This window comes from Cetorhinus maximus, chromosome 3 (genome assembly GCF_964194155.1).
Source record: "Cetorhinus maximus chromosome 3, sCetMax3.hap1.1, whole genome shotgun sequence".
Classification (NCBI taxonomy): Eukaryota; Metazoa; Chordata; class Chondrichthyes; order Lamniformes; family Cetorhinidae; genus Cetorhinus; species Cetorhinus maximus.
Window position 1 is genome coordinate 92,609,749 of NC_135881.1, and position 27,484 is coordinate 92,637,232.

Consider the following 27,484-nt stretch of genomic DNA (forward strand, 5'->3'; position numbering starts at 1 on the left):
GGTCAATATAATCAAATAAGAGATAAAAAGAGAAGGTGCTGGAAAAACTCAGCAGGTCTGGCAGCATCTGTGGAGGCAGAAACAGAGTTAACGTTTCGAGTCCAATATGACTTTTTCAGAACTCTTCTTTTGGTCTGAAGAATTTTGCTTTCATTTTAGTCAGATATGGGTTTGTTCCTCCCATGTTGACTACCACAATGTAGAAGAGAACATCATATTTCCAAGGCTCGGGAATATCTCTTAGGAGCAAGTCACTCACCTCCCTCCTTTTATGGATGGTCACTTTTTTTTATTCGTTTGTGGGATATGGGATATTGCCCATTATTGCCCTTTAGCGGACATTTTAAAGAGTCAACCACATTGCTGTGGGTCTGGAGTCACATGTAGGCCAGACCAGGTAAGGACAGGAGATTTCCTTCCCTAAAGGGCATTCGTGAACCAGATGGGTTTTTATGGCAATCAGCAATGGTTTCATGGTCACCATTAGATTTTTAATTCCAGACTTTTTTTAATTGGACCTGGGTCCCCAGAGCATTACCTGGTCTCTGGATTACCAGTCCAGTGACAATACCACTATGCCATAGGGGGAAGTCAGAGAGAAAGAGAAAGTGGGTCAATCACCCCAGCCTACTGACATTGCACCTCCTATTAGCAGGATATAAGGTATGGAAGCAATTTATCTGCCCACACTTTCAGCTAAGCAATATAAATAAATGGAAATACTAATTCTCCGCCCACCGATTCCGATTAGATATATTCTATTTAGAAATGGATTGGTACAATTGATTCTGTTTAGCATAGTGAAAGGTAAATGTACTCGACAATAGAATATTTCTTCGCTTTGTATTTAGCATTATGCTAGCGACTATGCAAAGACCCCCCCATATGGAGCTGACAACGTCTCAATTTCAATCTCATAAAAAGTGCATTCTGCTCTGTGTGGCATTTACAGTCATTACAAAAGCTATCTCAAAAATAATTAAGGCGTTCAGGATATATCCCCTACACCAGGGCAATGCTTATACATTCTAAATGTCATTTTATCATTGAAATTAGTTTATATTTAACTCAATTGCAGGACCTATTCTTTTCCATACTAAACAACTTTAAAATGTTTTATAAAAACAAAAATAGCTGGAAAAACTCAGCAGGTCTGACAGCATCTGCAGAGAGGAACACAGTTAACGTTTCGAGTCCGTATGACTCTTCATCAGAACTAAAGAAATATAGAAATGTGGTGAAATATAAACTGGTAGAGGGGGGTGAGACAGGTAGAGCTGGATAGAGGGCCAGTGATAGGTGGAGGCAAAGAAGAGATTGCCAAAGATGTCATAGACAAAAGGACAAAGGGCTGTTGACAGTGGAGATATTATCTAAGGAATGTGCTAATGGTGACATCAAGGGTAGAAAGCAGGACAAACAAGTGGCAGATGGCCCTAGTGGGGGTGGGGTGGGGGGGAAGGGATTGAAATGGGCTAAAAGGTGGAGATGAAATGAAAGATTTAAAAATAGGTGGGAAAAGAAAAATAGATTTAAAAAATATAAATTATTGGAAAATGTTTTAACTTGTTTTGTGATAGTTTTACTTTGCTTTCTAAAAGAAATTCAGAGTCTCTGGACAATACAATTAATATCCACTCGAAGATATAAATCCAGGTTTCCCAAAACATATGAATAAAGAAAAAAAAACTTTGTCTCCTCTCTTTCAGCCCCAAGTTTATAAATTGATGCCAGTGAGTTTCTGCTTCAAATTTAAGTAAGACAAAAGCTCATGAAATGGGAGGCAACTGTATCCTCAACAGCTGCTGGAAATCAAATCCACTCATCTCTTCCTCCTGGTTCAAATGAAACCCAGTCTTCAGAACTAAATAGTAGTAGCCAAAGGCATGGATCACCACCAGCTATGTCACCTAACCCCTGATGCGCATAAATCATAAAGGTGAATTCAAATTAATGCTAGATTAGATTTTTAAAAATACACTTTGTTAATCACTCGTATAAATGCTAACAAATGAACCTCACAGTTAGATGTGACACTCTTCCCGGCACCCTACTACAAATGTTGGATAAATATATTTCCAACTTCTACATGCCTTGCTGCAAGGCATCAGCAAATATTGAGACACAAAGCATACGTAGTTAATATCACACAGTGGTACTGGAAAAATTCTGTTCACTCACTATTTATTGCTACGTACATGTTTTTAATCACTGGTGACAGTGGGGAGGGCAACTGTTCTCACTAATATAACCAATTTATAGATAAATGGAAGACATTTGCTTATTATTTATGATAAAGGTTGAAAATCCTCAATTATTTTTTGAGAATTACAAAACCACTGCAATAAAAGGATTTAAAAAACTATACTGGTGTAAAAATGTTCTAATGTCTGTGGCAGAGACAAGTCCCTGACATATCACTTGCATGGTATGTCATATACAGATTAGGGGAAAAAGATGGTTCCTTATACATATTAAATTACTATCTTTTATTAATATATATTTTACATATTAATTGTTACAAAAGTATAATACTTTTCATAATATTATTCTGGTTTGTTGTAAAGTAGGTTTATGGGTATGAGCGTGTATGATTCTGTGCGATTTAGTTATTTTGGAGTCAGGTAGACTGCAAGCTTGAAATTATCAAAAGAAGCTAGATGTGGAAATGTACTTGAAATGCTAATGAGTAGACATGGATGCTGTCTTAGCATGTAAGGTGTTAGGGAATTTGCATGTTTAGATAAGTGATGGGATTGTTTGGATTTCAAAGGGATGTTAGTCTGTTTACAACTAGCCAGATAAGCAAGGCTAAGGATTGTGTTCCTTTATCCCAAAGGTTACTGGCAATATTGGCAGCATAAAAGTTTTTATATTATGGGAAAAGTACAGTTCCAAAGACATATGGAACAATGAAGTTGACATATTAAAGAGAGAGAAAAATATATAAAGGAGAATGAAAGGCTATGTTGGGGGCCTATAAGATCTAACAGGAGTGTGTTCGTGAGTGGTCAGCCTTGAAGAAGCCTCCAGCCATTTGTGCATAAGTCTGTTCTGTCCAGTAACTAAAGTTGGAAAAAACCATTTGGAATTCCACTGTCAAGTGGGTACTGTGATAACTTGCTGGTTTTTAAAAAAATCTAAAATCTATTTTGGACTGTTGCCTTAAAGCGGGTGTGCAACTGGAAGTCAGGCTAATTAGAAATCTTAGGAGTTGTTATTGTATTTATAATCTTACATTTGTGCTTCAAACCTTTTATTTTGTAATAAATATTTTAATTTTAAAAATCTCTAAAGGTCTTAGTGGACTCATTACTTTGGAATTCAGTGCACACATCTCGTAATAATACAAATTGCAAAACCGTTGTGATAGCGTAACCAAGTTTCCCCTGTGGATTTGGTCCACTTGGCACACATCATTTGCAACGTCATAACATAATATACAGTTTTGCATATGGTTTCAAGTCACCTATTTCTGCAAGACCTGAATATTCAAAATGGCTGAACCCACTGATAAAAAAATCCTTGAGCAACGAACCTCTCTTGCCACAGTTTAGGGAGTTATCATTGAGACCCAAACGCTTTTCGTGGTTCACAAGAGACTACTGACCCAGATTTTGCAGTAAAAATAATGGTGAAATTATCAGCACTCACCATTATTAAAAAGTAACTGACTAACTTCTGGCGGCTACACATAGTCAGTTATATGTAGAAACAGGAAGTTGCTGTCAGTTTTTCCTGCTTCTCCAAAAGGTTTGCTATACTAACATCTTGCCAAAATCAGGGTTCAAAACACACAGGGGTGGCAGGCAAATTAGCCTTGAAACATAACAAGTAGCCTTTGATAAAGCAAAAACATAATGTAAAGTAATATCATACTTAGGCAAAGAATTCAAGAAAGGTCACCTCTGTATAACATGACTTTACATTATGACCCCTCCATGATCCAGGAATAAACAATTGTAGGCACAGGCATCTCATTGAGAGCGGGAAAACTTGCAGAGTTTGATTAGAGGAGTAGTGAGTGTGGGAGAGACAGAACCTGTGAGGTGCTGCTCCTCCAAACACAGAATCTGTCACTCCCATGCTGGCTGCTCCAGCTCCCTTCCGCTCTTGCTGCTCCACCAGAGTCAGAATCTATGATTGTAAGGGCAGCAGGGAGGGAAACTGGGATTGGAGGAGCTGGAGTAGTCAGCATGGAGAGAGGAGAATTGAAGGGAAAAAAAAACTTTACCCTGAGTTGAAGAGGCAGAGGAAGAAACAAACTATTCTCCTCAGACCAGAACCTCAGAACTTCGGAGTCAATTTCAACTTTTCCACCATTGGAATTTTTTTTTTTTTACAATCTTTTTAGAGTTGTGTTTTTTTTATTGAGGGGGTAAAAGGGTGCAAGTTTCTGGAAGCTGCCGAGTGAATACTCCGAGATGAGCCTTTTTAAAAAATTATTTTTAAATAAACAGTCCCCTCCCCACCCAGTTACAACTACTTCCTATTTCAACATAAAAGAGGAAAATTGGGATCTGGGCACTGCCATTCACAGATCTGAAATAGAGAGGGAGGCTGAGATGGTGGCAGATCCAATGCAGGTAAAGCAGCTGTGTCTGTGTCTGAGACACAGGAATTGGGGCGGGGGGAAGAAAGAGAGAGAGAGAGAGAGACACTGATGAAAGAGAAGGGGGGGGGGGTTGCGTGGAGGGGAAGACGGAGGTCTATCAGGCCAACAGAGAAAGGGTGGGGAAACAGGCAACATTGTGCCTGCCCAGCACGGAGTCTCTCATTTCTTTACTATCATTTAATAGGAGGCTTTAACTTCAGGAGCCCCATAAAAAGTAGCCCCCCAAAAAATTTCAAAGAGCTCTAGAAAAAAAATGTTATTTTGACCCCGATTGAGAGACTTGGCAATCAATAAATGGAAGGGCACAGAATCATAGCTCAGAAGAATGTAATTTGACCTATCGAGCCCATGTGGCCCTTCATAAGAACAATCAAGGTGGCCCCTCTCCTCCCCACCCTTTCCCTGTTAGTCCTGCAAACATTTTCCTCTTATACAGTCTTTTGAAAGCCTCGAATGAATCTTTCTCCGCCGCCCTTTCAGGTAGAGCATTCCAGATCACTCACTGCATTAGCAAGCTTTTCCTCAGACTGCCTTTGTACTTTCATTAGTTCTTTTGCCAATCACTTTAAATCTGTGTCCTCTGGTTCTTGACTCTTGCACCAATGAGAAACTTTTCTCTACACCCCACCTACGCTGTCTAGATGTTTCATGATTTTGAACAACTCTATCAAATCTTCTCTCAACCTCCTCATTTTAAAGAGAACAGGCCCAGTTTCTCCAATCTATCCATGTAATTGAATTCCCTTATCCCTGGAACCATTCTAGTAAATTCCTACTGCATGTTTTCTAAAGCCTCCCTAAACTGCAGTGCCCAGAATTCGACAAAATATTCCAGTTGTGGCTAAATCAGTGTTTTGTACAAGTTCATTACAACTTCCTTGCTTTTGTACTCTATGCTTCTATTTATAAAGCTTAGGACGCTGTTTGCTTTTGTAATTCCTTTCTCAACCATTCCTGCCATCTTCAACAATTTATGCAGATATGCCCTCCCAGGTGTCTCTGTTCTTGCACCCACTTTAAAATCCCACCCTTTATTTTATATTGCCTCTCCTTGTTTTTTCTAGCAAAATGTATCTTTTCACACTTGTCGACGTTAAATTTCATCCATCACTCATTTGCCCATTCCGCCAGCCTTCTTGAAGTCACCATCCTCCTTCACGATCACACTAAGTTTTGTATCATCTCACCACCTGCCGAGTCCTAAAGGACATAGCTGCTAGACTGGTCTGAGGCAGGGGGTGAGGGAACCACCAAGAGGGAAAAACATGCTTGACCTCATCCTCACCAACCTGCCTGCCACAGATGCATCTGTCCATGACAGTATCAGTAAGAGTGACCACCGCACAGTCATTGTGGAGACAAAGTCCCCCCTTGAAGATACCCTCCATTGTGTTGAGTGGCACTAACACCATGCTAAATGGGACAGATTTCGAACAGACCTAGCATCTCAAGACTGGACATCCATGAGGCGCTGTGGGCCATCAGCAGCAGCAGAATTGTACTCAAACACAATCTGTAACCTCGTGGCCCGGCATATCCCCCACTCTACCATTACCATCAAGCCAGGGGATTAACCCTGGTTCAATGAAGATTGCAGGAGGGCATGCCAGGAGCAGCATCAGGCATACCTAAAAATGAGATGTCAACCTGGTGAAACTTAAGCAGCAAGTGATAGACCAGAGCTAAGCGATCCCACAACCAACGGATGAAATCTAAGCTTTGCAGTCCTAACACATCCAGTCGTGAATGGTGGTGGACAATTAAACAACTCACTGAAGGAGGAGGCTCCACAAATATCCCCATCCTCAATGATGGAGGAGCCCAGCACAGCAGTGCAAAAGATAAGGCTGAAGCATTCGCAACAATCTTCAGCCAGATAGCCACTAATGATGCTAGGCTGTGGATGCTCTCTTGTTTATATTCCAGATGGGGATTGATAGAACTTTGGGTACTAAGGAATTTGACGGATATTGGGATAGGGTGGAAAAATGGAATTGATGAAGATAAGCTATGAACTAACTGAATAGTGAAGCAGCCTCAACATGTATAGCTGGTAAAGATAAAAATACCTGGTAAAACTCAGCAGGTCTGGCAGGCAGACCTGCTGAGTTTTTCCAGGTATTTTTATTTTTGTTTTGGATTTCCAGCATCTGCAGTTTTTTGCTTTTATCTTATATGTATAGCTGGTAGCTGTTCCTATTTCTTATGTTCTTGAAAATGTTACGTTAAACTTGTATCAAAAAACAGAAAAGTTGTGTTAAACTTGTATAAAACCTTGGTTAGACCACAATTGGACTAATGCAAACAGTTTGAAAGTGCAAGAAAGACTCAAGAATTATACAAGAACAAAAAGTTTATACCTATCAGAAAAGATTGAACAGAGTGGGCTCTTTTCTCTAAACTAGAGAAAACTGAGGGGTGACCTGATAAAGGTCCTTATTATTAAACAGCCTGATAGGTCAGATGTAGAGAAGATGTTTCGACTTGCAGGGAAGAATTCACAAGAAACGGCTTTTATCAGAGAATGGTTAGAAACGAGGAACTCAGTATTACAAGCTGGGTTTGAGGTGACTAGCAAAGATGCATTTAAGGGGGATCACGAGGGATAAAGGAATAGAGGGATATTTTGATGGGGTTAGATGAAGGGTGGGAGGAGGCTCACGAGGAGCATAAACACTGACATGAACCTGTGAAAACTGAATTTAATTTAAGACGGAGATGAGGAGGAATTTCTTCTTTCAGATGGTTATGATTCCCCAGAGATGTGGAGACTGAATCACTGAATATATTCAAGGCTGAGATACACAAATTCTTTAACAGCAGGGGAGCCAAGGGTTATGGGAAACAGATATGAAGTGGAGTTGAGATCAAGATCAGATCAGCCATGATCTTATCGAATGGCGAAGCATGCTGAAGGGGCTGGATGGCCTTCTCCTGCTCCTGTTTCTTAGGTTCTTATGGTTCATTACTGGTTTTTAAAATTCTTTCATATGAGAGTCACTGGCTAGGTTGGCATTTGCTGCCCATCCCCAATTGCGAAGATGGTGTTGAGCTGCCTTCATGAACTGCCACAGTCCATGTGGTGTAAGTACACCCACAGTGCTATTAGGAAGGGAGTTCTAGGATTTTGACCCAGCGACAGTGAAAGAACAGCAATATAATTCCAAGTCAGGTGGTGTGTGACTTGGAGGGGAACTTGCAGGTGGTGGTGTGACTCTGCATCTGCTGCTGTTGTCCTTCTAGGTGGTAGAGGTTGCTGATTTCAAAATACTGTTGAAGGAGGCTTGGTGAGTTGCTGCAGTGAATCTTGTAGGTGCCAATCAAACTGGCTTTGTCCCGGATGGTGTTGAGCTTCTTGAATGGTGTTGGAGCTGCACTCATGCAGGCGAGTGGAGAGTATTTTATCTTGACTTGACCCTTGTAGATCATGGATAGGCTTTGAGGAGTCAGGTGGTGAGTTACTCTCTGTAGAATTCCCAGCCTCTGGCCTGCTCTTGTAGCCAGAGTATTTATACAGTTGGTCCAGTTCAGTTTCTAGTCAATGGTAACCCCCATGATGTTGATTATGGGGTATTCAGCGAGGGTAATGCCATTGAACATCAAGGGACGATGGTTGGATTCTCTTTTATTGGAGACGGTAATTGCCCGGCACTTGTGTGGCACCAATGTTACTTGCCACTTATCAGCCCAAGCCTTCATGTTGTCCAGGTCTTGCTACATTTGGACATGGATTGCTTCAGTATCTGAGTAGTCACAAATGGTGCTGAACATTGCGCAATCATCAGCGAACATCCCCACTTCTGATGGAGGGGTCATCGATGAGGCAGCTGAAGATGGTTGGGCTGAGTACACTACTCTGAGGAACTCCTGTAGTGATGCCCCAGGGCTGAGATGATTGACTTCCAACAGCCACAACCATCTTCCTTTGTGCTAGGTATGACTCCAACCAGTCGAGAGCTTTCCCCCCACCCCACCCCCGATTCCCACTGACTCCAGTTTTGTTAAGGCTCCTTGATGCCACACTCTGTCAAATGCTGCCTTGATGTCAAGGGCAGTCACTCTCACCTGACCTCTGGGAGTTCAGCTCTTTTGTCCATGCTTGGACAAAGTGTTTTGATCCCAGTTGAGATTACCCCTGGATAAGCCTGATCCCAGAGTGGAGCTCAGCTTGATAGAATAAAACATCTATTCAACAAGAAAAGATGAACTATGTTACAGTACTCCTTCACCCACAACTACATCTTTACAGGTGTATACAGATTTGTAAGGATAACACAAGTTACAAAAGCTATCTTATACTCTATAATATTCACAGTAAGTACACCGTCCATGTAAACCAATAGGCACCCTGAGGTCAAGACACACCACACTCTGAAACCAAGTGACAGATGCCACCTCAACCAGATGACCTCAACTCCCCCCAGACGCTTGTCACACCGTGAGCAAACCAGTCTCACTGAACTCCATCTTTCACATGAGGGTTTCCAATCTCCATTCTCCAAGACCTCACCTTGGAATCTTCTCCCAAACCGATGCTTTCTCACAGAAGCCTTCCACGAGGGTTCACCTCCAGGGTTTCGAACTCTCCTTCCGATGTTCCTCTTCCCGGGTCACCACATGCATTTAAACTGTCCTCCACACACACTCTCTCACAGACTTTGCGTTAACAGTACCACTGCTTCACTTGCCCATGGCAGAGTTACAGACCTTCAGTTGTCTCTTTGGACCTTCTTGCCTCTTGCAAGCCATCCTCACTTTAAATCTGCTTTCTGCAGCTTTTGTCTCTTTGAATCTGAACCTTGGCACCTTTCTCTCTGCCCCTCACTCAACTTCATTAACTGGACTTTTTCCAGGTTCCTGTCCTTCCTTTGACTAGAAAGTCTGCTTTGGATGTTCCCCTCTTCCACTCTCCTGGATTTTTGGATTTTCCTTAGTTTGGGTTTTGCCATCTGTTCCTATTATGTTGCTTCTGCTTCACAGCTGTCTTCAAACCAACTGAACTCCAAAACAAATCTGCTGTTTCTAGCTTTTCTACATGTGTCTGTGGGATGGACCTGTCTCTCTGGACCCCTGTTGCTAGGCAACAGTCCAATTCTTCTACTCCTGTTTGTTTAACTTAAGCTGTAAATTCTCATTAGAAATGCAAGCACCTTTTTAAAGTGAAACTAAAATTTAATTTGACCTTTCTTAACACAGAGATACAGAAATACAAATCAAACTTAAGCTTTAAAGCTAAAACTCATTCTTAACACCCACAAATACCAATATAACTTACTTAAACTCTCTCTATTTCATAACATCAAGGCTGTAATGAGGTCAGGAGCTGAGTGGCCCTGGCAGAACCAAAATTGAGCATCAGTGAGTAGGTTGTTTCTAAGTGCTGCTTGATAGCACTGTTGACATTATCTTCCATTACTTTGCTGATGATCGAAAGCAGACTGATGGGGTGGTAACTGGCCAGCTTGGATTTGTCCTGCTCTTTGTGCACAGGGCATACCTGGGCAATTTTCCACAGTGCCACGTAGATGCCAGTGTCATTGCTGATTTGTTGCTAGGGGCGCAGCTAGCTCAGGAGCACAAGTCTTCAATAATATTGCCAGAATGTTTTCAGGGGCCATAGCCTTCAATAGAAGTGGAAAAGATGGGTTGGCAAAAAGCTTGCATGTCTATGACTGTGATGATCACTTCAGGCAAAAAATGTGGAAAAGTCAACTTTGCAAGAACAAACTGTAACAGGTGTGGAAAGAACCTGTGAAACAAGCTTTGAAGGGTGGAGGAACAAAAATTGCCACGACCCTGGTAGACAAAGCCATGGCCTTTTCAGCACCATGATTGAAGTGTAAAACCTGAAGGACTGTGAATTGAGCAAAATGATCAGAGTGGAATGCTCCAAAGTATGCCAAACTAGAGGCAAGGACACAAGAGGAGAATTTAATGAAGGAGAAATCTTAACTAAGTGTCAACTAGTGAGTAAGCACAGCTGTCTCTCCCAGAAATAAACAAGATTATGAAGATGGTATAACCAACAACTTAGAAATTGACTTTAATACATATAGCTGAATTATGGCTGGTGAAGGTGATTCATTTTGAAGTGATGGGGATTGTATGTGACTAAAATGCCCACAATTCTAATTAATCTGCATCATACAAAATATCTATAATACTTAAGTCGAATAGCCTTTATCTGTACATCCGAAAAAGGAACACATCTAAAAACCAAACTTTTTTTTTGAACGGCTGTGCAGTTAATTTGTAAGTTGAGAAAGCAATGTATTAGAGGTGTTATAAGCGTTAACAGGTAAGAAGTATAGTGTGCGAAATTTGGCAAATGGCGAAACAACCTAGTGTTTGTAGACTATAGCCAGCAGAGGCTTAGGTTATTGTAATGTAAGTAGGCCTAGGCCTACTGTATACAGGGTAGATTCGAAAACCGAAAATATCTGAATACCAAAACACAATCAGCCCTGAGGGTTTTGGATAAAGAATACTCGACCTGTACCACTAATTTATTTCTGGCAATCTGGAAGAACTGTAAAATAAAGAGTGAGTTACAAATATTGATATTTATTCATAAAAGCACCAGAGTTTGGTGCTCTTGGAATACTGTGAACAAAAGCTATCATACCGTGATATCCTGTATGACCTGTTGCACCAGTGCTGCATTTACTACCATGTGCTGCCTAAGCTGTGCTTGCTGAAGCAGAAGGCGAAGGATCTGCGCAACAACAGGAAGTTCCTCCTGGCAGGTGCCATTTACTTGCAGACTCTGCAGCATCAGTCGCAGCAAGCGGGGGATGCGGACCAATGCAGCAAGGCATGATCCCCACAGCAATTCTCTGCAAAGAAATTGTCAATACATCGCAATTAGACAAAAGATAAGATGGACAAAGTGAAATCGTTTTTATCTAAATCTAAAGGAACAGAATACAATAGCATAACTACACCACATGGAATGCAGCAGTACAAGGTGGTGGCTCATCACCACCTTCTCAAGGGGAATAAATACTGGCCTTGCCAGCAATGCTCAGATCCCAAGAACAAATGAAGAAAAAAACTCAGTACTACTGTGGGTTACATTTTACCTCAGAACTGAAATTCATTCGAACATTTTCAACACATTTCTCAAACTCTATTTTACAAGCACTGCAGCTGAAATTGATACAGAGCTTACATATTTTAACATACCTGTTGTAAGCTAAGAATACTCTATTCAAATAGTTAACTCAACTTCTGTAAATTCAACAACCCAACCTATTTTTATTTCAACAATGAACCTCCTTGAGGGTTCTGTAAAAGCCTAAATAATTTGCTGCTGATAAACGTGATCAGATTATTGAATGAAGATGATATTGCTCTATCTAGCTGTGGGTCAGTAAACAAATGGACACAAATCACATTTGACAGTGTAGCAAACATCTTGTCTCCTGTGATCTCATTTACAACTAATTGTCTTAGAAATGCTTCAGAGAGGAAGAAAACATACATGGGTCACTGAAACACACAGGACCTATAGCATTCTCCAAAGCACAGCAACTATTAGAATTATTTTTTTTAAAAACGGAGTTTCATTGATAAATGGCATTTCTTTTGGGTGATTAATCAGTCAAGAATATTTGAGTTTCTTTGAGAATAAAATTCCTAATGTTTTCATGTAAATATAAAGGGTGGACTGTGATCATTTTTAATTTCTGTTGCAAGTCTTTATTACTGCAGTAAATGTTAGTCTTCATTCCTAAATACATATGGAGCAAGAACAGTAAGTACACTAACAGAGTTACCATACCAATAGCTAAAGACAGAGCTCAACAAAAACAGACTTGGGTCACACAGCAAGGGGTTCTTTATTTAAAAGCAAGTTTTCAACAATCCCCCACAATGTCCAACAATTTTTATTATTCCAGATGCAGGTAAGTGAAAGATGCCACAGTAATGAATAAGATTCCTCAATTTTACTTTAATTAAACAAGTTATCTAGGAGTTAAGTGATAGTCAAAGATTTGCAAATCCTATAAAAATGGTATCTATGAACTATATAAATAATTGTGAAGTCATTTTTCAAATAAATCCCTTGTTTGCTTTCTTGAGTTTTATCAATGCTCAAGATAGATGTACATTTTCTATAAATCTACCCAAGTTTTTGGGTTTCAATTCCACCACAGCCATGTCGCCCTGCTGTTCTTAAAATTTGATTCCGTCAGAATAGCAGCTATTTAAAATCAATCCTTAAGTATTACCAAGGAATGAGAATAAACTCTGCAAATAAAGGGTAAACAGATTTTAACAGTATTACACTGAATTCTTTTTATTCCTTCATGGGTGTAGGCATCACTGGCAAGGCCAGCATTTGTTGCCCATCCCTAACTGCCCTTGAACTGGGTGGCTTGCTAGACCATTAGAGGGCAGTTAAAAGTCAACCGCATTGCTGTGGGTCTGGAGTCACATGTAGGCCAGTCCAGGTAAGGATGGCAGTTTTCCCCCCTGAAAGGGCATTGGTGAACCAGATGGGGTTTGACAACAATCGATGATAGTTGTCATGGCCACCATTACTGAGGTTAGCTTTATATTCCAGGTTAATTAATTGAATTTAATTTCCACCAGCTACCATGGTAGGATTTGAACCTAGGTCCTGAGAGCATTGGCCTGGGGCTCTGGATTACTAATCCAATGGCATTAGTACTACGCCACCATCTCCCCTAATAGTTCACAAGCTGAACCCCTTTTTATTTCCTGCTTCTTCCCTCCCACCATTCTTTTGCTCAATGCATCTCTTTCATCATCTAATGTGGGATGCTCTGGCTTCAAGATATTGTTTGCCTGATTAATTGACAACATGAGCACACTAATGTGTGAACACAATGTGACCCAAAATTAACCAATTTGACTTAACTTATTAAATACCGAAATTTGGCCAGGTCAGGCTTGCCTGACTCTCAGCAAAAAATAAAAGGCATTAATCGTGAGCTCCTGGGTCCACCTAGCTCTCTTAGTTATTGGGCAAGATCGGTACAGATGAGGAAGGAAATCTTAGAAAAGAACAGAATGGCAGATATGCTCCGTTCTGATGAAGGCTCATCATTAATCTGAAACTTTAATTCTATTTCTCTCCAGCAATGCTGCCTGACCTGCTGAGTACTTCTAGCATTTCTGTTTTTATTGCAGATTTTCAGCATTTGCAGTATTTTGCTTTTGTACGCTCAATAAGATTCTGGGTGGGATTTTCTGGTCCAGCCAGTGGCGGACATCATGGTGGCGGTTTGGAAAAATTTGGAGTGCAGCCAAAAGTCAGTTTCCCACTGGCGTGAAAATAGGTTTAAATTTTCCACTCCCTATTTTCATGGCAGTTCAAGTAGCCTGCTGTGCCATGTCGGGAAACAAATTTACATGCACTTGAATATCATGAATACTCATTGAAAACCCAGCTCGCTCCAATCATGCCACCTTTCTCGCCTACCTTTCATTGCGCTGCACTCAAAGCTACTCGGGTTCCATGTCAAGGCGAGGTGTGGGGAGCCGGAAGGCAAAGGCTTGACAGGAGGGATGTGGGGGGGTGTGGCGTTAAGACAAGGCAGAGGCAAGGGTGGAGGCTGGAAGGCAAAGGCTTGACTGGGGGGGTGGGGAAGAGGCAGGGTTGACTGCACCCCAGGGGAAAGATGGATAGATACACATGACTGTGGGGTGGGGGCGGCAGGGAGATTGACTGGGGAAGGGTGCACAGAGACACATGACTGGGGGCTGTGGGAAATAAGGGTGTACAGACACACGTGAATAAGGGGGCGGGGGTATGACAGGGGGAGGTGCACAGCAGCACAAGCGAATTGAAGGATTTGGGCACCTTAACTCATGGTGCTTATTCTTGCGAGACTCCATTCCACCCTGAGGCCAGATTCTAATTGTGTTCCAATGACCATTTGTCCTTCCCATAGGAAAAACGCAACCCTCAGAAGGATCCAGCTGTAATGGGACAACAGCCAAACTGCATATGCCTAAAGCCCCAAAGACCACCACACCTCGGAGCTGACAAGTCCAGGCTTATGCCTTCGTGATTACAGTCATTACATTAGTGCAAGGTTGGGCTCTAGCCTAATCCAAAGGGCTCAGTCTGACAGAGCCCTGACTGAGACTGCTGGCACCTGGCTGCACTCATCCAGATCCAAACCCTATCTGAAAGCGCTTCCATTGATGCTCAAGGCTGTGCTACAGCTGCTAGAGACTATCTAGGAATGGAATTCCAGGAATGAGGGCTATCCAGGGGCGCCACAGTGACTCCTTAGCTTGCGACTGGAAGGTGATCATTGCAGGGTTAAATACAATCATGTATCTGTTCAATGTTTCCGCTGAAACGAGAAGTGGAGAATGGATGCAGCAAGCAATGTTGCCTTTTTCTTGCGCTCAGGAAACTGAGGCAGAGAAGAAGGGCCCATCTCTGTCAGACATGGCAAAGAGCCTCGCCCTGAGGAACAATCAAGACCCAGACACTGAGGCTGACAGACTGTTATGATCCCAGCTGAGACCACTCCTGGACAAGCCTAATCCCAGGGTGGAATGCAGCTAGATAGATCCTAACTTTTATTTGTTAGCTTAGATACGTGGAGAGTAGCCCCTGAACAGTCACGCAAGTCAGCTGATGAACTTTTAACAAAAGAATAAAACATTTATTCTACAAGAAAAGATGAACTATATTACATTACTCCTTCACTCACAACTATAATATTTACAGATATATACAGATTTGTAAGGATAACAAGTTACAAAAGCTATCTTATACTTTAATGTCCACAATAAGCACACAGTCCATGTAAACTCATGGCGACGCTGTGGCCAGACACACCACTCTCTGAAGCCAAGTGACAGATGCCACCCCAAACAGATGCTATGGATCTCTCAACTCCCCCCAGATGCTTGTCACACTGAGTCAACCAGTCTCACTGCACTCTGTCTTTCACACGAGGGTTTCCAATCTCCACTCTCCAAGACCTCACCTTGGAATCTTCTCCCAAACAGATGTGTTCTCTCAGACGCCTCCCACAAAGGCTCACCTCCAGGGTTTTGAACTCCTTCCAGTGTTCCGCTTCCCTGCGTTGCCATTTGCATTTAAGTTGTCTTCTACGTACTCTATCTCACCGACTCAGCTCTCAAAAGTATACCACTGCTTCACATACCCATAGCAAGGGTTACAGACAGAGGCAAGAAGGTCCAAAGAGACAACTGAAGGTCAGACTGAGCCCTTTGGAGAGTGGCTCAAGCCAGGGCTCCACTGGGGGCCTCTGCAGCATATCCCAAGCATCTGCTCATAAATGCATCCAAGAGGTAACCGATGCCCCCTTTAGCAAGGCACACAATTATGGCCAGTTCACCCTGGATGAAGCCAGCCAGGCTGCCAGAGCAGAGGGGTTTGCAATGATCTCTGGCTTCCCACAGGTTCAGGGTGCCATTGACTGCACACATATGGCTTTAAGAGCTCCTTGACAGCAGCCACTATGATTCATCAACAGAAAAGGCTTCCACTCTCTCCACGTTCAGCTGATTTGTAACCACCAGAAGCAGATTATACAGGTGTTTGCGAGATACCCGGAAGCTCCACGACTCTTACACCTTGAGTCACTTGCAGGTGCCATGGATTTGAGGGCCCTCAGTGCATCCAGGGTTGGATCCTCAGAGACAAAGGTTACCCATAAAAGACGTGGCTAATGACAACCATTAGGCAGCCACGAAGTGCTTCAGAGGAGAGGTACAATGCAGCTCATTCCGCGACACGCTCCTTGATTAAATAGACCATCGGCATGCTGAAGATGCATTTCAGATGTTTGGACCAGTCAGGCGGTGCTCTCCAGTAATCGCCCCACATGGTCTCCCGCATCATCATGGTTTGCTGCGCTCTACACAACCTGGCACTACCAGGGGGATATGACTTGCCAGATAATGAGATGGAGGAGCTGCACGTCTCTTCTGATGAGGAGGACATCGAGAGGGTCGAGCTCGATGAGGGCAAGGAAGCTGGGGCTCCAGAGGAGGAGGCCGTAGCATGGGCTAGACACAACAGACATGCCCTTTCGAGATGCTTATAGCCACAAGGTTCCAGGACGACAATGACTTACTCAGAGGAGCCTTTTTCACCTGCGCCCTCCATGCTGCCTCAACATTAATACCTTCATTGCTATCCTCAGCATCCCAATGAAGGACATCAATCTCAAAATGAGTAGTTACAATCTTGTGTGATGGTGGCCTCATCCTTGGAATGCTAGGCAGCCTCTGGGGCATGCAGCCGCTCTGTTATGGGATCATAACTCCACCCTCACGCACCGTGAATAGAGTAAACATGGTGCAACCTCTTCAAGCACCTTGCCATTCCACTGCCAACGGGAACCTTCAAGAGCCAGGGGCAGCACTGTCAACATCAGTGCACTTGTTGCAGCATGTCTGAAGTGTTGCTGGGTGCCTTTTGTGTATCTAACTACATTCTATTAAACAGTTTGCAGGTCATTTAATCCACTCTATGACTGTTACTTCCCTCTCACCTCCGCCACCTGCAGTATAAAGGGTTAATAGCTATTATGCTAATAGCTAACATACATCAATTGTATATAGTTAATAAAAGTATAGAAGTTCCTGGATGTCTTGTTTCCAATAGTCTCTGTCAAACACACCCTGGGCCTGTTTCTGATATTACTTAATGGTGGCAGCGGTAAACTAACTGAATTACAAGGATCCTTCTGGTGGCAGGAAAGTGAAAGCCATCAGGAATACAACAGTGAGAGAACAACTGCAGCAAGGAATCAGAAAGAATAGCGCCAACAGGGTCCCAAGACAGTCAAAGTAACAGACAACCATGGAAAAAGTCCTTCCTCTACCTGAATTCTTTGACCACATGAAAGGCCCAACCAAGCAGCACACTGGAAAAACCATTTGGATGATGGTTGAGAGTATGGGGCTCTAAAAGAGGAACTCATCCGAGTTCCATACCAACATACAAATCAGGGGCAGGAGTAGGCCCCTCAAGCCTGATCCACCATTCAGTAAGATCATGGCTGATCTGATTGTGGCCTCAATGCTACTTTTCTGCCTGCCCTCTATACACTTTGACTCCCTTGGTTAGTCAAGAATCTATCTACTTCTGCCTTAAAAATATTCAGTGACCCTGCCTCTGCCACTCTCTGGGGAAGAGAGTTCCCCAGACCCACAACCTCTGATTATTGTGGTGGGCGTCCTTGATGCAGCCTTATCTGACTTCCGCAGTCAAGAGAAGAGCTAACATTATTGACATTATTAGCTAAAATTATTAGTGCGACAGGTTGAATTTCAGAAGCAGAACACAAGTTTTAATCCAGGGTGATAGGGAACCTTTGTAGAGTGTAGAGTCAGACTACTGACTCAGTCCAGTTTGAGAGCAAAAGAGGAACCAGCACACCCATTAAAAAACACATCCAAAACAAAGAGAGGGCAGCAAGGAAGATCAATCAGATCATGCAGTATCCAGGAAATAGAAAATACAGAGGAATACAAACTGCCTTTCTTGGGTGAAGTTGCAAAATTCAAGGACATCTTTTGGAGTGCGGATATCATAGCCAATGGCCACAAAACCAATTTTAAGTTGGACACAGGTGCAGCAGTGTCTATCCTTTCTGATACCACATGGTGGCTGAAGCCTGAATTTCTCAAACCATCTACAACTTGACTTCATGGTCTAGGGGCAACCCACTCAAGGTACAAGGGCAGATGACTGCCACATTTCGATATAATGGAAGAGAACTTACTGACACTGTGTTATCCATAATCAAGATTGTTCCTTATTAAGCAGAGAACTTGCATAGCTTTGCGGCCTCTTTATTCACCAGTAGCAGTGGAAACCCAAGTCGGTCCAGAACATCTCAACTAGTCCCCATAGGTGAAGCACCACATCTGCAGCCACAGGAGGACATTCTGGACTTAGCATTACTCTTTGTGGAGAAAGTGGATGAAGGCGGCCAGACGACCACAGATAGCAGTGACCAGCCAGAGGAAGAAATTATGGAACTCGCACTACTTTTTTAACAGAGTGTGGATGAGGGCGATAACCAAGATAGCACGAATGAATGCGACCAGAACACTGCTGATGAATGTGACCAGGGTGCTAATTCACCTAACTATTCTGGTAAGGATACCGATGACATTGGACAACCTGATATAGGCACTGACTTTTACAAAGGGCAACCAGGAACAGAAACTCCAACAATAGCTAGTGAAACACTTGCAGAACACAAAAATAAAAGCAAATGGATGCCAGAAATCCAAAACAAAAACAGAAATACCTGGAAAAACTCAGCAGGTCTGGCAGCATCTGCGGAGAGGAACACAGTTAACGTTCGGACTCGAAACATTAACTGTGTTCCTCTCCGCAGATGCTGCCAGACCTGCTGAGTTTTTCCAGGTATTTTTGATTTTGACTTGCAGAACACAATGCTGACTCCCAAAACTCTGGTCTCAAGGCTAAACATTAAGTGACTGAAACTGCTGATATACTAGCTATTGATCTCTCACACACTTTAGAGATACAAGAAGATGTGACTTCCACTTAAAAAAAGGGGGAAAAAAGCGCTTCAAAATAGTTGGAGATCTCCAACTACTTGAAGCGATCTTTCTCCCTTTTTAATTGCTTTTCTAATTATTTTTTCATAGGATTTGGTTGTCGCTAGCTAGGTCAGCATTTATTGCCCATCCCTAATTGCCTTTGAGAAGGTTTTGGTGAGCCATCTTCTTGAACTGCTGCAACCCATGTGGTGTAGGTACACTCACAGTGCTGTAGGAAGGGTGTTCCAGGATTTGGAGCCAGCGACAGTGAAGTGCTGCAAGTGATTTTAGGTGGAAAAAGCCATAAACTGCCAAATGGAATTTGCAGTTATCTTTTGGGTACGGAATACAACGTAAAGAATTATAAGACCTGCACAAGACATGTTTAGGCTGTACCTGGAGTATGGTATGCTGATTTGTGCTCATTATAGAACTAGTATAAAACTCATGATAACATAATATAGTCCTGATGAGAATGTTAATAAAATTAGGACCCTTTTCATTGGAGTACACAAGACAAATGGGGGAAATCTAGCAAACATTTTAAAAATAATGGAATGGTCTCAGAGTAAATAGTGAGATACAATTTACAATGATTAATGATTCAGTAAGGAGGAGGAACATGAAATCATAACTACTCCTAGAAACATGCCAGTGGATGTTAGGAGGATTTTTTGCACAAACAATTATTCGGATATCAAATACATAAATACAAGTGGCTTCCAAAGCAATCATGCACAGCATTTAGAAGGAAATTAGGTAGATACTAACAGAAAAATATTAATGGATATGGGCAAAACAAGATCAAATTCAACTGCAATCTGCCAATAGTAAAACATAAGCTAATTTTACCAATGCTTGTGGTGTCTGAAATCAGAATGTTACAGAATGGGGGAGGCGGTGGTATAGTGGTATTGTCACTGGACTGGTAATCTGGTGGTATTGTCACTGGACTGGTAATCCAGAGACCCCGGGTAATGCTCTGGGAACCCGGATTTGAATCCCACCACAGCAGATGGTGGAATTTGAATTCAATAAATATCTGGAACTAAAAGTCTAATGATGATCATGAAATCATTATTGATTGTCATAAAAACTCATCTGGTTCTCTAATGTCCTTTAGGGAAGGAAATCTGCTGTCCCCACCTGATCTGGCCTACATGTGACTCCAGACCCAAAGCAATGTGGATGACTCTTAAAAATGCACTCTGAACAAAGGCAATTAGGGATGGGCAATAAACGCTGGCCTAGCCAGTGATGCCCACATCCCACAAACAAATATAAAAAAAAACAGATGCTGCAACCTATCAAATTTAAACTGATGTTTTTCTCTGCATCAGGTCTAATCTTGGTCATTTTTTCAAGCAGCTACCTAATTCCTCTTTGACAAAGAATCAAAGAACCTTGTATGCAAAAAATTTATATCCATTAACCTTTTGATTATAGAAAGAAAAACTATTTTATGTTTTTTAATGACCTCAGGACCTTCAAAAGCACTTCGCTGTCAATAACATACTTTTGAACTGTAGTCATTAATGTATTTTAGGGAAAGGTGGCAACCAATTTGAGCAGAGGGAAATTGAACAAACAGCAATTAGATTAATGCACAAATAATCTATTTTCATGATATCGATTGTGGGATACATGTTAACCAAGACACCAGGAAAACTTTGCTCGTCTTCAAAAAGTGCCACAAGTTGTTTTAAATTCACCCGAGAGGGCAAACGTGGCTTCAGTTTAATATCACACCCAAAGGATAGTATGTTCAGTACTGGTGACATTTCCTCCAATCAATCTAGCTGGACACAGGTACTCATTTAAAAGGTAGATCTTACACGGGCTGAAATCTTAGCAAACAATTACCCAAAATATATCTCAAATAATACTGGGTTGCAGGCTGTGAAACTAAACCAGTGCGTAATAGTTTTTTTAAAAAATTCTTCTGCACATGTAGTGCACTTTTTTATACTTCCCAATAGTAAGAACAAGCAGAGCTAATAGGCAGGAAGAAGAGCCCTGAGCAAATTCACCTGGGCTGACAAATAAAGAATAAACTTGAATGTAGAGGAATGTGAGCAGAAAACTCCAAAGAAATTTTAATTACCTCTTTTGTGCATTTCCTCTGCTGTTTCTTTCCAAAGTTAGTATGAAGTAAAGGAGGCTGTAGCAACACCCAGCAAGGAAATTCAACAAACACTCATTGGGAATAAAGGCTGGATCTATGAGTTGGCCAACGGCTTTTAAGATTGACCCTGCAGTGCTGTCTGGTAAGAGATGAACATTAACCTGAGGAATGACAGAAAAATGGTTTACATTATGAAAGATGATTATTCTGCAAAAACTACTTTTGTTCAAATACCAACATTTGCCAGCAATCTAATCAGAAATCCGGGAGAAGGAAAATAAATACCCTTTCCATCTACATTCCTCTAGCTGATACAGATTGACTGACAGCTCTTTAGCATTAGGCATCAGTGCCGCTGCATAGCTTAGCTAACAGATTTATTCAAGGAGGAAAGAGAAAAGCCTTTGATTTCCAGTAGAATACCCTATTTTAGAATTCTGTGTCGTTTGAAGAAAACATGTTTGAGCAACAATTTACTATATATTCTTCAGGGTTTCCTTTGGGAAGTGCTTGGAAAAATGGAGTTTACGCACTGTTAAAAGACATAAAAAGACACACATACACACTTGGTGAATATTTTGAATATAAATGATCAAATGGGTCCAGAATCAATATTAGAAATGACCTGAAGGGAGTTCCTGAGCGCTTGATTAAGAACAGAGATTCTGCGATGGAATGACAAGAGAGTTTGTATTCAGGAAAGATGCGATCAAATGGACCAAAGGGTCATAATTTCTTTTATTATTATTTGTTTTTGAGTTGCGAGTGTAACTGAGAAGACCAGCATTTATTGTCTAACCCTAATTGGCCTTGAGAAGGTGATGGTCAGCCTCCTTTATAAATCTCTGCAGTCCATGCAGTCTACGTACACCCACAGTGCTATAGGGAGGAAGTTCCAGGATTTTGACCCAGTCAAAGTGAAGGAACAGTGATACAAGTTCCAAGCCAGAATGGTTTGCGACTTGGAAAGGAACTTGAGGTAGTGGTGTGATTGTCCTTCTAGGTGGTCAAGGTCATTGGTTTGGAAGATGCTGTCAAAGAAGCCTTGACGAGTTTCTGCAGTGCATCTTGTACCTTGCACACACACAAACATAGAAAATAGGAGTAGGTCATTCGGCTCTTTGAGCCTACTTCGCCATTCAATATGATCATGGCCGATCCTCTATTTCAACACCATACTCCCGCTCTCTCCCCATACCCCTTGAAGCCTTTAGACACAGCTGCCATTGTGCGCTGGTTGTGGAAGGAGTGAATATTTGAGGTGATGGTTGGGATGCTGAGCAATCAGGCTGCTTTGTCTTGGATGCTGTCGAGTTTCTTGAATGTTGTTGGAACTGCACTTATCCAGGCTAGCGGAGAGCATTCCATCACATTCCTGACTTGTGCCTTTTAGATGATGGACAAGCTTTGAGGAATCAGGAGTGTGAAGCTACTCCACTACTACCAAATTTGTTTTTCATTGTACTACATGATCTTATCCTGTCTAATGAAAATAAATGGCATATGGTTTGGTACCAATGCACTCCCAAAAAGATCGTGCAAGCCTTGATTGCGGCACTTAGACTGATTACAATTCAAATTTGGTGATTCCTGCCCCACTAGTGAAAAAAGTGCTAAAGCTACCCCCCCCGCTATTTAAGGCTCCTAGTATTTGGTTCAAATCAGCCACTTCTTGAATTAGCTGAAATTCCACGTGGGGTTTGCACTCTCCTAACTTGCATTGTGCCAGTGAATCTTAGTTGCTTCCTTTCCTGGAGTGAATACAAACACTGCTCTGAAAAATTATTATACGATTATCCATAACTGGTTCCATTTCACAGCAATGCAATCAGAGGTAATGCTTTCACTGTCTGTTCACATTATTGTGAAGCTGGGGAAGGCAAAGCTCCATTGTTCTCAAAGACAAGCAATGGCTACTGCTCCACGACCATCTACCACCAGTGGGAGTTTTAATGGATGGTTGAAAATAGCTAAACAGAACTCACAACTTTGTCAATCGCTAAAATATGGACAAGAATTTCATTACAACTTTAGAAGTTTTTTGGTGGACCTATGTGCAAGCTGTTTTTATCCTGCAATCAAGGTGCAACGCTTCCAGTCCAAGATCATATCTTCCAGGTAATTGGTTCAATGCTTTCTTCTTTTTCATTTGCCACCATATGCAACTTGGTTGAATGAACAAAAGATTATCAGTAACTGAGGGCAGCTACACTACTTGCATTAAAAATTGAAATGGCATGTTGCATGAAGGTGGCAGCTGGAGACTGATTGATTAAATCCAGGGATTTGCTAAGTTAGGGAATTCAGCGTAGCGTTTACAAAAAAGGAGTGGTCCAAGAGAGGGAGCTGGAGGCAGAGAGACCCGAGAGCTGAAGCTTAGAGACATTAAGTAGATATGCAGGTAAGTGATTAGTGAGTTTTAAGATTTTTCCTCCTCTGAACTGGGGCAGTAGTTTAAACTGGTATTGGGGTGATAATAAGTAGTACATTAAAATTATAGCACAACTAGTTAAACTCCATAATATAACTACAGATAATCGTTTTGTGATATTCTAAACTTTTTCCCCAATTAGTTAAATAAAAACAAGACAGATGGCAGAGCAGGTGATGTGTTGCAGTTGTAACACGTGAGTACTGATAGATACCTGTGCGATCCACAACAACCTCATCTGCAATTAGTGTCTGCAGCTCGAGGAGTTTTGGCTCAGGACTGATGAACTGGAGTCTGAACTTTGGATACTGCAATGATCAAGAAGGGGGAAAGTTACCTGGACACTTTGTTCCAGGAGGCAGTCACAGCCCTTAGGGTCGGTGCTTCAGATTTGGTCTATCGTCAGGGACAGGAGAGTACAACTGTAAGACGGGCGGGTATGGGATCCAGAAGGTAGCAATGGAAGAGTCTCAGCCCTTACAATGTCCAAAAGATTTGATGTCCATGCAGTTTGTTTTCACGACAAAAGGGACACCAGAGAGGACGAACAAACTGACCATGGCACCGTGGTGAAGGAGGCCATTCAAGTCGGGGGAGCAAAAAGGAATGTAGTTGTAGTAATGAACAGTATAGTTAGGAGGATACATACTTTTCTCTGCAGCCAACAACGTGGGTCCTGAAGCCTACGATGCCTGCCAGCTGCCAAGGTTAAGGACATCTCCTCAAGACTGAAGAGGAATTTGGGGCAGGAGGGGAAAGAATCCAGTTGTCATTATCCACATGGGTAGAAAGGGCATACATAAGACAAAGATAGAACTTCTGCTGAGGGAGCATGAGCAGCTAGGGACCATATTAAAATGCAGAATCACAAATAATGCATGGATTACTACCTGGGCCACAAGCAAACTGGCAAACGGTAAATGAGATCAGAGTTGAATTTGTGGTTCAAAGATTGGTGTGAGAAATGGGTTTGATTCATGGGGCACTGGCACGAGTACTGGGGAAAAAGAGGGAGCTGTACCATTGTGATGGCCTTCACCTGAACCGTGCTGGGACCAGCTTACAGGTGTCATCTAACTAGGGCTGTAGAGAAGGCTTTAAATTAAATAGTGGGGCTGGGGGATTGAGGGAGGTTTATTTGAGGGGAGATTGGAATGTTGAAGGAAAGCAAGTTGTGAGGAGGATACGAAAAGACTGCAAAAGAATATAGATAGGTTAAGTGAGTTGGCAAAAATGTGGCAGATGGAAATAATGTGGGAAAATATAAAGTTGCCCACTTTGGCAGGAAGGACAGAAAAGCAAAGTATTATTTAAATGGAGAAAGACTGCAGAATGCTGCAGTAAGAGGGATCTGGGTGTCCTCGTACATGAATCACAAAAAAGTTAGCATGCAGGTACAGCAAATAATTAGGAAGGCAAATGGAGCATTGGCTTTATTGCAAGGGGATGGAACATAAAAGTAGGGAACTCTTGATACAACTGTACAGGATGTTGGTGAGACCACACCCAGAGTACTGTGTACAATTTTGGTCTCCTTACTTGAGGAAGGATATACTTCCATTGGGAAGCAGTTTAGAAAGATTCACTGGGCTGACCCCTGGGACGACCCTCCGGGACACCCTGGTCCACTCCTCCATCACCCCCAACACCTCATCCCCCTCCCATGGTACCTTCCCGTGCAATCGCAGAAGGTGCAACACCTGCCCCTTTACTTCCCCCCCTCTTCACCACCCAAGGGCCCAAACACTTCTTTCAAGTGAAGCAGTGCTTCACTTGCACCTCCTTCAATTTGGTCCACTGCATTCGCTGCTCCCAATGCAGTCTCCTCTACATTGGAGACAGCAAATACAGACTGGGTGACCACTTTGCAGAATACCTTCAGTCTGTCCGCAAGCATGACCCAGACCTTCCTGTCGCTTGCCATTTCAACACACCATCCTGCTCTCGTGCCCACATGTCTGCCCTTGGCCTGCTGCAATGTTCCAGTGAAGCTCAACGCAAACTGGAGGAACAGCCCCTCATCTTCCGATTAGGCACTTTACAGCCTTCCGGACTTAACTTTGAGTTCAACAACTTCAGACCATGAGCTCTCTCCTCCATCTTCACCCCTTTCTGATCCCCTCTCCCCTCCTTTTTTCTTATTTATTTATTTATTCCCCCCCTCCCCCAAACTTATTTTCATTATTATTATTTTTATTTCCATTTTATTCATTGTTTTATCCCCAGCTCTTAGCCTTTTCGATCTCTTTTCCTACTACCGTCCCCTCCCCCCACCCCACCCCCACTAGGGCCATCTGTCACTTTCCAGAGTGCTTACCCGGGTCTGGCCATTATCACATTCTACTTTCCACTCAGTGTCACCATTAGCACCTCCTTTAGCCAGAGCCACCACTATTAACAACCCTTTGACCTTTTGTTTATGACATCTTTCGCAATCTCTCCTTTGCCTCCATCTATTGCTGCCCTTCTATCCAGCTTCATCTGTTCCACCCTCCCTTAAACAGCATATATTTCACATCATTTTTACTTCCCTTCAGCTCTGAAGAAGAGTCATACGGAAACTCTGATTTTCTCTCTGCGGATGCTGTCAGACCTGCATTTTTTGTTTTTGTTCCTGGGATGATGGGGTTGTCTTATGTGGAAAGATTGAGCATGTTGGGTCTATACACCCTAGAGTTTTGAAGAATGAGAGGGGATCTTATTGAAATATTTAAAAAGTCTGAGGGGGCTTGATGGGGTAGATGCTGAGAGGATTTTTCCCCTTGTGGGGAAATCTAGACCTTGGGGGCACAATTTACAAACAAGGGGCCTCATATCGAAGACAGAGATGAGGAGGAATTTCTTCTCTCAGAGGGGTTTAGTCTTCGGAATTCTCTTCCACAGACAGCAATGGAGGCTGGGTCATTGAATATACTCAGGGTAGACAGAATTTTGACTGACATTGGAGTCATGGGTTATGGGGGAGAAGCAGCTAAGTGGAGTTATGGCCACAATCAGATCAGCCATGATCTTATTGATTGGCAGAGCAGGCTCCAGGGGCCGAATGACCTACTCCTGCTCTTATTTATGATCTTATGATATTCCTTGGTTTCTGGTAGAAGTTGGTCACTTGCAACTAAAATGTTCACACTTAGAACATGCTTGATGTTAATGTTTCAAGTCGATGACCAGTTGATCGTTTCCAGCATTTTCTATTTTCATTTCAGCATTCCAACAATGCAGCATTTTGCTTTTATTTTCTGAATGTTGTCTGCCTTCAGCCTATCTAAATCATTGACGTGCTTCCCCAAAAGCTGATGAGAATGGCCTTCTAGTGAATCACTGCTTAGGACCCTCTTTGTTTGATGTTTTAAAATTCTATGCTTGTATAAGAAATGAAATGTGATATAAACCTTTATCTCAAGTCAACTTTACTCCATTTCTGTCTTCAATCTTTCACAAACATTGCACAATGAATTGTTATACTACTACAAGAAACCTGCATCATAAATATACATCTCTCTCATAACCAAAGTTACTGATTTCACAACAAAATTGTTAAAAAAGCACAAAATCTCCAAAATACTGGTATAAATCAACCTCAAAAGAATCATGAAATAAAAGTGGTACATGAATTATTCAATTATTGAAAACCAGTGAGCCTGATTTTTGAGGACAGCAACTTACTTGTATAGCTTAGAAGGCAAAGGTTTTGTTCAGAAAAATAAAATGGACAGAATCATGAAATTCAATTCCCCCAAAAATAGTAAAAATAAAAATTGGTGATTCC

General features: G+C 42.1%; 1 protein-coding gene across 7 annotated transcripts in view; it reads right to left on the reverse strand.

The window, feature by feature from the left end:
* tex10 (testis expressed 10) overlaps window positions 1-27,484 on the reverse strand; it is a 166,329-nt gene that overhangs the window by 2,675 nt on the left and 136,170 nt on the right. For 6 of the 7 annotated variants that reach the window (XM_078538710.1, XM_078538711.1, XM_078538706.1 and 3 more), the window contains 2 exons: window positions 21,264-21,445; window positions 11,241-11,451 (listed from right to left, as the gene is read on the reverse strand). In XM_078538710.1, coding sequence (XP_078394836.1) covers window positions 11,241-11,451; window positions 21,264-21,445 — 393 coding nt within the window. The remainder of the gene's footprint in view (window positions 1-11,240; window positions 11,452-21,263; window positions 21,446-27,484) is intronic. The other variant, XR_013576180.1, reaches the window with a different exon arrangement.